General features: G+C 38.2%; 1 protein-coding gene across 1 annotated transcript; it reads left to right on the top strand.

Moving 5' to 3' along the window:
* The first annotated feature begins 2,332 nt into the window (after positions 1-2,332).
* Positions 2,333-3,403, top strand: LOC149136757 (uncharacterized). The gene has a single exon (XM_089348418.1). The coding sequence runs from the start codon at positions 2,333-2,335 to the stop codon at positions 3,401-3,403; it is 1,071 nt and encodes a 356-aa protein (XP_089204544.1).
* Positions 3,404-12,866: the final 9,463 nt, after the last annotated feature.

Genomic DNA, 12,866 nt, shown 5'->3' with positions numbered 1-12,866 from the left:
TTCCACGGGTTCCATCAACTGTTAGGGTGTGGCACTTTTTCATGCAGCTATCCTCATCCATTCTCACCACATGTCCATACCAGCGCAATCGTCTCTCTTGCACACCACAACTCATGCTTCTAATGTTCAGCTTTTCTCTCAAGATACTTACACTCTGACGGGTTTTCACATTGACATTACACATCCAACAGAGGATACTGGCTTCATTCCTTGCGAGCTTACGTATGTCCTCAGCAGTTACAGCCCATGTTTCACTGCCATGTAGCATGGCTGTTCGTACACATGCGTCATACAGTCTGCCTTTTACTCTGAGAGAGAGTCCCTTTGTCACCAGCAGAGGTAAGAGCTCTCTAAACTTTGCTCAGGCTATTCTTATTCTAGCAGCTACACTTTCAGCGCACCCACCCCCACTACTAACTTGGTCGCCCAGATAGTGGAAGCTATCGACTACCTCTAGTTTTTAACCCTGGAATGAGATAGCAGTTGTTTCCTATTTGTTTACAGTCTTTATTGCACCTGAACATCTGCCACAAACAAAAACTAACTTCCTAGTTAACCTTCCTTTGATGTTGCTGCACCTCTTATGTGTCCATAGCTTACACCGGGTACATCTTATAGAGTTACTACCTACTCCTTTTCTACATACTGAGCAGGGCCGTCTACCTGAAGGGGTTTGTGTTTTATCTACCTTCCTACTTATTAGGATTTTGGTTTTAGCTAGGTTGACTCTAAGGCCCTTCAATTTTAGACCTTGCTTCCACACCTGAAACTTCTCCTCTAGTTCTGATAGTGACTCCGCAATTAGGGCAACATCATCAGCATAGAGGAGCTCCCAGGGGCAACCTGTCTTGAACTCCTCTGTGATTGCCTGGAGGACTATGATAAATAAGAGGGGGCTGAGGACGGAACCTTGGTGGACCCCTACCTCTACCCGGAATTCATTGCTGTACTCATTTCCAACCCTCACCTTACTGGCAGCATCTCTGTACATGGCTCGCACAGCTCTCACTAACCATTCTTCTATCCCAAGTTTCCTCATTGACCACCAGATAAGGGATCGGGGGACCCTGTCAAAGGCTTTCTCCATGTCAACGAAAGCCAGGTACAGAGGTTTATCCTTGGCTAGGTATTTCTCCTGCAGCTGTCTTACTAGAAATAAGGCATCAGTAGTGCTTTTACCTGGCACGAACCCAAACTGCATCTCATCTAAATTGATTCGCTCCCTAATTAGTTGGGCTATGACCGTCTCTGTAACTTTCATAACCTGATCTAACAGCTTGATGCCTCTGTAATTATTTGTATAAATATATATATATATGTGTGTGTGTCTATGTGTATGTATGTACGTATATGTATAGATACATATATGCTCATACACACACAGACACTCACACACACATTGATCCATGCATACATGTATACAGTTATATATATATATATATATATATATATATATATATATACACACACACACACAGGTGTATATACATATGTTCTAATGATTCTGGTTTGTTGAATTTTTGTTTTTGTTGATGCATACATTAAATAAACTGACAGAAATATATGTTGACAAGCCAAAACAGCTTGTCTTGATTGCCACTGTTTGTTATTTTCATTTCATTTCCTTATTCTGTTTTATTATTAAATTTTATTTGAACTGGTACAAATTTCTTCTTGTAATTTTTATTCTATATATTATTTAATTCAATGTTTTTTTTTTTGGTTCTTTGATTGTAGTGATGGGGTGGACCCAAGAAAATACTTTTTCTTTTGTTCTTTATATACAATCTCTGCTTTTACAACGTATCTTCTTATACACTTAAAACAATTGAAATTCATCTCACATCATCCTTCCAATGTGTTTCCTTTCAATTTTGATGTGACCCTTTTCTGAACATTATTACATCAAATTTACTTATGTAATAAAAATGAAAATAAAAAGCAAGACCTCACCAATGACTTCAACAATGCAACTATCATCCCCATCTACAAGAAGGGATACTAAGAGGATTGCAACAGCTATCGGGGGATCTCACTCCTGAGTATTGCAAGTTAGATCTTTGCCCGTATCCTATTAAATCACCTCCTCATCCTCATGGAAGATGTCCACCCTGAGTTCCAGTGTAGCTTTCGACCCTCTCGAGGCACAATCAACATGATCTTTTGTGTCCATCAACTCCAGAAGTGTCAGGAACAACAACAGCCTGCAATGTTCTTCTAGGATTTAAAGAAAGCCTTTGACAAGGTTCTCTGTCCTGCAGTGTGGGCCGTCCTTGCCCAGTTTGGATGTCCAGAGGACTTCACTACCTTGGTCCACTCCCTTTATGACAGCATGGTGGGTAGGGTATGCCATCAAAATGCCTTCACAGACCCGTTTCCCATCACTGGGGGTCTTAAGCAAGGATGCGTCCTGACACCAACCTGTTTCTCTTTGTACAATGCTGCCATGTTCAATGAAATCCCACTAGACTCACCTTCCATCAACATGTACTATTACTTGGATAGCAGACTCTTCAATCTTGCACGTCTCTGTGCAAAGACGAGGGCCTCTGACATCTCAGTCCATGAGATGCGGTATGCCAATGACAATGCCACTCCGAGCCAGACCACAGATGGCTTACAAAGGATGGCCGATCTTTACAATGTGGCTTACGAATGCTTTGGGATGCAGGTAAACACATTAGAGACCAAGACACTGATCCAACCTGCATCAGGCCAGAACAGTCCACCCACAAACATTAGCATCAATGGCCAACCCCTAGCAGAAGCTGAACACTTCACATACCTTGGAAGTATCCTTTCAAAAATCCCAGCGTGTGAAAAGGACGTGGAGAACCAGACTGGGGAGTCCACTCTACATGTATTCTTCAATCACACGCTGACCAACTGGACAAAGATCATGGTCTTCCACGCTATGTCCTGCCAACTCTACGCTTGTGAGACTTGGATGTTGTACCACCATGACTTCAAGTGCCTTGAATGCTTCCAGCAATCGAAGCTACAACAGAACCTCAACATACAATGGGAAGATCATGTTACCAACAAAGAGGTTCTTCACCATACCTCACTACCAAGTGTCAAAGCCACTATTCATCACCATCGTCTCCACTGGGCAGGTCACGTCCAGTGTATGGAGCCCTCTCATCTCTCAAGGATCATGCTCTACGGAGAACTTGCAATCGGAACAAGACCCAGAGGAGGTCCAAAATTCCGTTTTAACGACCAGCTCAAACGGACCTTGGCTCAAGCTAACATCCAGCCATCCTCATGGGAACAGATTGCCATGGATAGGACAGCCTTGAGGACTGCTATCTGTAATGGAGCCAGCTCTTCCGAACAGAACAGACAACAGAATGAGGAGGCAACATGCAGGAAAAGAAAGGAGCATCTTCAACATTCTTGACCTGCACCAACCATTTCATGCAAGTTCTACCCATGACTCTTTCATCACCAACTTGGACTCCAAAGTCACTTTCAGCACAAACATCAGCCAAGGAGACTGGACAGACACTGTCAGACCCAATGCTCAGATACAAGCTGGAGCCAACTATTATTAGCACTTTGGTTTTGGATGAGGAGACATTATAGTGACTGGCTAGAAAAGAAGTTGGGGTTTACATGGAGATTGCAGTGAGTCAATGAGAGCCAACACTGAGCTGTTCAAAGTAGCAGTGTTGTATAAGAACATCAAGTACAAGTGTAATGTGATGAGAAGAGGGTAATTCATACCTTGCAAAACCCAGGGCACAACTAAAGGCTCAGTCCTTGTTGATGCGTAGTAGCTTGTGTGCCTCAGTGACCCTGAGAGCTATGCTAGTAGAGCACCAGCTCTTGGTAGGGCCTCCCATACTGGACGAGTCAAAGTATAGAAGCCAGATGAATATGAACTGTCTCTTGCCAGAGGTAAAAGTGGGGCTGGAGAAAGCCAACACTCATACCAAGATAAAAAGTTACAGAAGCATTGAGGAGAATTCAAAACCAACAAGACCTGCAATATTGAGAACAGTAGAGAAAAGTCATTGACAGCCAATCCTCCATAGCAGACAAAGGGCTTAAGAGAGTAAATAAGTAAAAGTTAGGAAACCTATAGAATCCTATGCTCCCTAAACTCAACGTTACATGGCCTTTTAGCTTTTCTAATTTGACCCCCCTGGACTGCTGTATCTGGGTAGGGACTGTATCTGGTAGGGACTAGATGGCTGCTTCATAATATCAAGCTGTCATTGAGAGTGGGATGACTGGCATAGGTGGGACCCACCTTATCTTGTCACCATGCAGTTACACTCATGGTCATAATGGAACCATTATCTAGGCTGTGGAGTTTTGTTGAAAGGCCCATTTCTTTGGTGTATGTAGTTAAATATTTGTACTTTTCTTTCTGGGGGTATGATTTTTTTTTCTTTTATTCTTATTTTTTCTTGTGTTTTGCTTGAATTGCTTGTTGCAACTGGTGTGTGCATGCGTGTGTGTGTTTATGAATGTGTGTGTGCATATATGCATGTGTGTGTGAGTGTGTGTGTGATTGCATGTCATTTGCTGATGCATGTCAGCAAAAAATGTAAAAATCAGCAAAAAATATAAAAAGCCTCATAAAACAATTCTCTGGAGAACAAAGTCCCTTGCAATATTTGTTCCATATCTAGCTACAGACACTCCTTTGTGTCTCTCACCTACAAGAGATACAGTGAAACAACAACTTGTGTGTTGGAAACCTGTAATACTTGCAATCAATGACACTGTTGTTCATCAATTGTGATACAAAATAGAATAAATAGAAATAAATAGAAAGAAGAGATGATAGAGATTCTATAAAACATTTACCATTTATGTCCAGTCTTGGAGATATTATTCAAAGATAACAAACAAAGATGACTCCAGTCCTATTACAATTTTATGTATTTTTTACATTTTTACTATTTTCCCTCTGTTTGTCTCTGTGTGGTCTGTATGTGAAGTGCAGAGGTGCTTTTGTTGGAGCAGTTTTTTTCATAAACAGATTGGTACTCTTCCTACTGTTAACCATTCAACAATGAAGTAGAGACTGAAATCTGTTTTCTTTTTTTTTTAATTTTTTTTTTTTCTGTGTCCATCAGGTACAGTGGAACAAGCAGAGTTATTTTAAATGATTGCTCAGGTGTGCAACCTGAGCTATAGCTAAATAGATCTAAATAAATCTGTGAGATGACAGTGGAATATATTATTTATAAAGCTTTGTTTCATTTGATAAATTTATCAATAAATGACTTGACTTCAGTTAAAACAGAACAGAAAAAAAAGAGATATCCTATTTATATTTTATAATACAAGGCGGCAGTTTGCCAGAAGTGTCAGACTTCTATATTTGTTCTAGCTCCTTACCATTTGAGTTCAAATTCCACTAAAGTCAGCTTAATGTTTCATTTCTCCTGCAAGGTTGATATAATAAAGTATTACTCTAGGTAGTGTGTTGCGATTTTCTTCACTACTTCAGGGAGTGATGACCCTGCCTGACATGAGTCCTGGCTGACAGTACCCGGTATGGGCCCCTCTCCAGGGTTACGGAAAGGAGACAACCTTCAAGGAAATCCAGAGTGGAGCCCCGTAGTGTTTGACTCGACACTCTTCTGGCAGCTCCTGCAACCAAATGTAATGCTCTGCACTCCTTTGGACTATGTCAGCAAGGTCAAGAGAGGAATCCTGACGATTAGGCTACCCAGGATTTTCTTACATCTAGCCCAGGCCTGCGCAAAACTGGAGAGGACATGAAATATAAAAACCAGACTGGATTAGTTTATGCACAACTCCATTGTCTCCCAAAACAAAAGGATGCCAACAACAAATATTCTAGGGTGGTGGGTGAAAAGGTGGAATTGTTAGCTCTTTGGACATTATTCTTTGCAATATTTATTCCAGGTTTTTACATTCTGAGTTCAGATCTTACTGAAGTCAGTTTTACCTTCATCCTTCCAATGTCAGTAAAATACAGTACCTGTCTACATAAGCCCAAGGGCAATCGCATCCCCTAAAACTTAGGGGGAGGGGCAATGAAAACACTTTGAACATCCTGGGTTGGACCTGGGTTTGCATCCACTAAGTAAATTTCATTCCCATACTGATGCCTGTCTAGGATAGTGAATTAATGAAATTGTTAATGAGTAGAATGTAATACCTCACAGCATTTATTCAGGTTTTTTACATTCTGAGTTCAAATTAAGGTGGTGAGCTGGCAGAAACGTTAGCACGCTGGGCAAAATGCTTAGCGGTATTTCGTCTGTCTTTACGTTCTGAGTTCAAATTCCGTCAAGGTCGACTTTGCCTTTCATCCTTTCAGGGTCGATTAATTAATTACCAGTTGCATACTGGGGTCGATGTAACCGACTGGCCACCTCCCCCAAAATTTTGGGCCTTGTGCTTAGAGTAGAAAAGATTCTGAGTTGAAATTCCACCGAGGTTAGCTTTGTCTTTCATCCTTCTGGCCTTCATAAAATAAAAGTACCATTCAAAATATTGGGGACCCTTCTTTCTTCCTCCAGCTTAGTGGTTAGGATAGTCGGCTGACAACCATAAGTTTGTTAGTTTGATTTCCAGTGGTGTGTTGTGTCCTTGAGCAAGACAGACACCTTATTTCACATTGCTTGAGTCCACTCAGCTGGTAAAAATGAGTTGTGCCTGTAATTCAAAGGGCTAGTCTTGTTACATTTGGTAACCTGAGAACTACGTTAAGGGTATGTGTTTGTGAAGTGCTCAGCCACTTGTATGTTAATTCCACAAGAACGTAGTTCCATTTATCAAATCAGCTGGAACGCTCTTCGCCATAACTAACGGACAGCCAGGCTAGGCCTCCAGCTGTCATATTTTAGGAAAGTTAAGAGGGGAGGGTGTCTGTGTGTGCTGACTACTACATCAGATTTCTAAAACAGAAACAAGCAAAAGAATGATGCTGGCTGTTACCAAGTCATATTTGGTAATGAGTTGATGGCTGACTCGTTAGTTATCAAAGTATGAAAGGGTCAGTTGACTCTGTCCATATTTAAGAACAAAAACAAAAGCTAACAAATTAATTGGGCAAACATCCAAAATCAGATTTGGAACTCTAATCATCTACTTTGCGTTCTTTCTATTTCTAGTTAATTTCCAAGGTAATGTTGAACTGTTGAGAAAACTAATGAGAAGCTTCAAAATATAAAATCAATAAAATAAGTACCAATAATATCATCATTATTATCACCATTGCCGCTGTCATTACCATTGTCGTTATCATCATCATCATCATCACCATAATTGTTATTGTCATCTTTGTCATCATCATCATCATTATGATCATCATCAACGTCATCACCACCAGCATCTCTATCATCATCATCATTATTTGATGGGAGTCTCTACGCTTTTGCTCAATCCACTAGAAATAGCGGCAAAGTCTATTTCTCAGATCTCACTCCTATTATCTTAAACAAAGGAAGACCACATTAAATCATATAATCTATTCATAGGACAAAAAACAAAAAAAGCAAGATGGTTTTGGTCAGAATGCCTTTGATCGTTGGTTTTCTCAATCCAGCTCTGACTTGAAACTAAACTACTACTACTATTGCTTCTATTGCTTCTACTACTACTACTACTACTACTACTACTACTACTACTACTACTACTACTACTACTACTACTACCACCACCACCACCACCACTACTACTACTACTACTACCACCACTACGATCACTATGACCACTATTACTCCTACTACTACTACTACTACTACTACTACTACTACTACTACTACTACTACTACTGTCAGTGTCCCATGTGTTCTTGATCCAGATTTTGTACCTTCACTGAAATACTATTGTTGCCTTTCTGATTCTGTGTCTTGACACTAGTCTCAGATACTTCACCATTGCATAGGCCACTGCAAAGGATTTTGTCTACAACAGTTTGGCATTCAATCATCAATTTAGTTTCCTCTGTTCATTGATAAATCTTTATAGCCTTTACACACTCTGCATTCATTCTCAGTCCAGTTTATGCCATTTCACACAGACAGTCAGTCAGTTCTTGTAGACGGGTTCTGGATTCTACCAAAATGTACTCCTACATACGCTCAGAAAGACAGGGTGGTCCTGATTGGAACATCTATGATCATTGGTCTAACCTTCAATAATAGGTCTGATAGAGCTGTGTGGAGACTAAACAATAGCTTCCAATTTAGGCATAAGGCCACACAATTTGTGAGAAAGGTAGAGTAGACTTAACTGACCACAGTTTAGTATAATTGAATATTTTATCAATTTAACAAAAATGAACAAAGGGAAATAACTCAAAGTGGCCAGTGTCATGTATTTGAATAACATAGACAAATACAGCTATGTCAAGTATCATGCATCATAAATTCTTAATTCATTAAAATTATCTCTGCCTCTAGAAGATATATCATAATTACTAAATGACAATTAAACCCATCAGTCATTTTGTCCAGTGTATTGGACAATTTTTCAGCATAAATTACAAAAGAAATATAAATTATAATTAAGTTGAGTCACAGTTACCAATTCACTGAACACCTCTAAAACACATATATAACCAAGACCACGTGATTCTGACTCAGTGTTTTCTCACAAGTCATAGAGGATGGCTGCATCTTCTTGTAAATCTCACAGATGTAAGTAAATTAGTATTTTTTTGGCCTAGTGTTAGTAAAATTTTTATTCATCTATGCCAAAAATTAAGCATATTGAATAATGAATTCTTTAAAAATTTACTCAATATGTATTATTTACCCGCATTTTGGTATAAATGAAAAATAAATATTAGAAAATAGTTTTAATTTTTTATTTGTGACTGAAGGGGTTAAGATCAGCTTCACTTCGGGAAGAGAGATAATCTCAAGACTCAAGTATTCTCCAAAATGGACACACCATTAACGTAAAGGACAGGTTTATTGTTTGGAGATAAGAGGACAGTCATAGACACATGTTTCTTGCTCAATAGTCATTGTTAGCACAGCACAAGCCTAGAATAATAAAAGGTACTATTAGCCTTGGCAGGATTTGAACACAGAGTTTAAAACAATGGAACTAAATACTACAAGGCATTTTGTCCAATGTCCTAAACTAACCATTCTTACACTCCACCACACTCACCATAAAATAAGATTACATTATGGCTGCTTTGCTGCTGTTGCTACTACTACTACTACTACTACCACCACCACCACCACCACCACCACCACCACTACTACTACTACTACTACTACTACTACTACTACTACTACTACCACCACTACCACTACTACCACCACCACCACCACCACACTACTACTACTACTACTACTACTACTACTACTACTACTACTACTACCACTACCACTACTACCACCACCACCACCACCACCACCACCACCACCACCACTACTACTACTACTACTACTACTACTACTACTACTACTACTACTACTACTACTACTGCTACTACTATTGTTGCTGTCGCTGCTCTGCAAGCGAACCTGACCACCAACAGTCAGCTGATAAGATTTTAAATGTTTCTTTCAGACCTTCTTCAAGACCTTGTAATATAATTTGTAAAGCTTTGTTACACTTGACAAATTTATTGATGAATGATTTATCTTCAGTTGAAAGAAAACATATGGATGAGGTGGAGAGATAGAGAGATTTGATAAATTGAGGTTGTTGAAAAGCAAAAATCCAAAGAAAATTATAATTTAAAATATATGTGTGTGGGTGTGTGCACACACATGCATGTGAGTGTATGTATTTTTATATATATATGTATGTATCTATGTTTATGTATGTATGTGTGTGTGTATGTGTAGGTGGGTGTGCATGTATATATTATGTGTATGTAGATCTATATGTATAAGACAGAGTTTGTGTGTGTGTGTGTGTGTGTGTGTGTGTGCGCATATGTTTCTTATAGATTCGAAAACTGAGTTGCCAATTTTGACGTATGAGGTATCAAAAGATTCAGTAATCTTTCAGCTACCAAATAAAGTATGTTTTTTTGCACAAAAACTCTTTTTTAACTACAAAAATAACCTCAGAAATGAGATCAGGTCGCATAATTTAGAGTTCTTTAGCTAAGGGAGGCAACTCTGCCTGAACAACTTTTATGTCTGAGATAGAGCATAATGGATAGGATGTATTTAAAATTAAAGAAGAAAGATATCCTCATCAGATCTTCTTCAGAGAATTAACCAAAGCCAAGCAATCATGATGATGTTCTTCCTATCATTACAAAGGCCAGTTGAAATCAGTCTTCAAAATTACTGGTCGTTGCCAGTGCCGCTGGACTGGCTCCCATGCAGGTAGCACGTAAAAAACACCTTTTTGAGCATGGCCGTTGCCAGTACTGTGTGACTGGCCCTCGTGCCGGTGGCACATAAAAGCACCCACTACACTCTCAGAGTGGCTGGCGTTAGGAAGGGCATCCAGCTGTAGAAACTCTGCCAAATCAGATTGGAGCCTGGTGCAGCCTTCTGGCTTGCAGTCCTCAGTCAAGTCGTCCAACCCATACTAGCATGGAAAGCGGACGTTAAACGATGATGATGATGATGATGATGTGTTGTTGGTTATATAATTCTCCCATATGATAATTAAGATAGTACAGAGCGTTTGTTGACGGGAATTCTCCAGTTCTTTTATGCTCTATTTCAAAACAAAATAATAATGCTGAGATGACAACACCTTGACAGACCTTTAGTTTTGTTTTAGGGGTTAAATGTGTTGTTGTTAGTGATTCACTTAGCCAGTTTTCCAAATACAAAATGGGTTGATCTAATTCTGTGTTCCATATCCTTTTCTCAAGTACGTATGTACAAAAAAATATTTCAGAAATGTGGAATGTGGTCAGCTTGTTCAAAAGATGTATCAGAGATGGTGTTAAATTAGGGAGGTTGGCATTTGCTGCAGGGTTGGTAAGGACTTTGGTAATGACTTCTTGATATTCACTGTAAAGGGTCAACGTGATCATATGCATTTTTTAAGTTGTTGACTATTTCTTGAGGTTTCTAGTGTGTGTGACAGAGAGTAGCATTGTTATATTGTTATCTGAAAATTGAAATTTGGAGGTGTGTTGTATATCAGTAAGTAAATAATCCTGTATCAAAATACTATCTGATATCAACACCTGTACGTGTGTGTGTGTGTGTGTGTGTATATATATATACATACATACACACACACATATATGTATATATATAAAAACATACACATATATGCACACATATACATATATATGTGTGTGTGTGTATATATATATATACAGATACACACACACACATATGTACATATGAAAACACACACACACACATGCATACATATATGAATGAGAGAGGTGAAGTGGTGAGAGTGTACGTGTAGGAGAGATAAAATGAGAAAGGAGAAAAAGAACACAGACCAGTTCAAGCAGATGCCTACAGATTGATTTATGTCAACAACTATGTTAGTTCCAGACATTTGTCTGATGTTGTGTGTATGGGTGCATAGTAGTCACCTCTTCTGCTTGAAGACAAATTACATTAAGCAGCATCATATAATAATAATAATAATAATAATAATAATAATAATAATAATAATAATAATAGTAACAGTAATAATAAAGCTTTCTTTATTAGCCACAAGGGCTTAAAAAGTTACAAGAAATACAAAACTTTCACTAGGAAAGTGAAAAGATAAAGTAGAGTGTGAAAAAACAAGTATACAAATATGAAGGGAAGAGATCAGAGATATACAATATATTGATGGATGCATTGTGAATTTTAAAGGTATACATACATATATGCACATATATACACACATAAATAAGTGCACTCAGGTATACACATATACTTAAATATATGTGCAAATGTACACATACATATATACACTCACATAGATTTTCACCGAAATAAGTTTAAAGATTACAACAAAGATCATAATCATTAAAATAAGATCTGATTATAGGAAATAAAACTCAAAAATTCCTGGTTAGGTTGATTTAGGGCACTCCATAATCCTGTTCACTTAACCATTTCTCAAATTGTGTTTGATTGCACCCAAATGCACCACTAAGCATTTTTGAGATGTTTAATGTTGAAAATCATCTTTATCTTCCGCGTGTTCTCTTTCAAATTCGATGTAAGGTGTTAGTTTTAATTTTACTAATAATCTGCCTTTTGCATGTTGTTTATACCCCGAACTTAAATTTTTGTGTCATTCTAACTGCTTCAAAAGTCCATAGCTCAAGAGATGCATAATTTTGTCTATTAACTGTTTATTTGTTTTTTGATGAATGGTCAGTCTGAGTTCTTCATCATTCTTTCACATTCTTCTTTATTTTCCTGAGAAGGGATTTCATTGTCATTTAGAAGAAATTGTTCCTTCTTAGCTATTTTCTTTGCTTTATGTTGTCTTATTTTTTTCTGATTTTTACCTTCTTTTTATCTTTGTATATTCCCCAAATGTTTGAGAATTTTCCTGTTGTAATTATTATTTCTTCATTAAATTGTCAAGCTGGTAGAATCATTACCAAGCTGGACAAAATGCTTAGTAGCATTTCTTCCAGCTCTTTAAGTTCTGAGTTTAAATGCTGCCTTTCATTCTTTCAAGTTCAATAAAGTAAATGCCAGGTGAATACTGAGATCATTTTAATTGGCTTCTCACTCACCTCACAATGAATGGCCTTCTGCTAAAATTAGAAAGAATTATTTCTTCTTCATCACATGATGAAGGTATGGAGCTACAAATTGCTAAGGATGAGGTATTCATTCATTTATTTGAGATAAAGGGCATAAAATTTCATTTGTGTTATGTCTCAAGCTACTGCTATCTAGCAGCTTTGGATGATCTCTTCTCAACCTCTACACACATGCTACTCGACTGTTACTCAACACACC

This window comes from Octopus bimaculoides, chromosome 3, assembly GCF_046866305.1.
Source record: "Octopus bimaculoides isolate indiv1 chromosome 3, ASM4686630v1, whole genome shotgun sequence".
NCBI classification, from domain to species: domain Eukaryota; kingdom Metazoa; phylum Mollusca; class Cephalopoda; order Octopoda; family Octopodidae; genus Octopus; species Octopus bimaculoides.
Note: the sequence above shows the minus strand (reverse complement) of the source record. Positions and strands in the feature narration are given on the sequence as shown.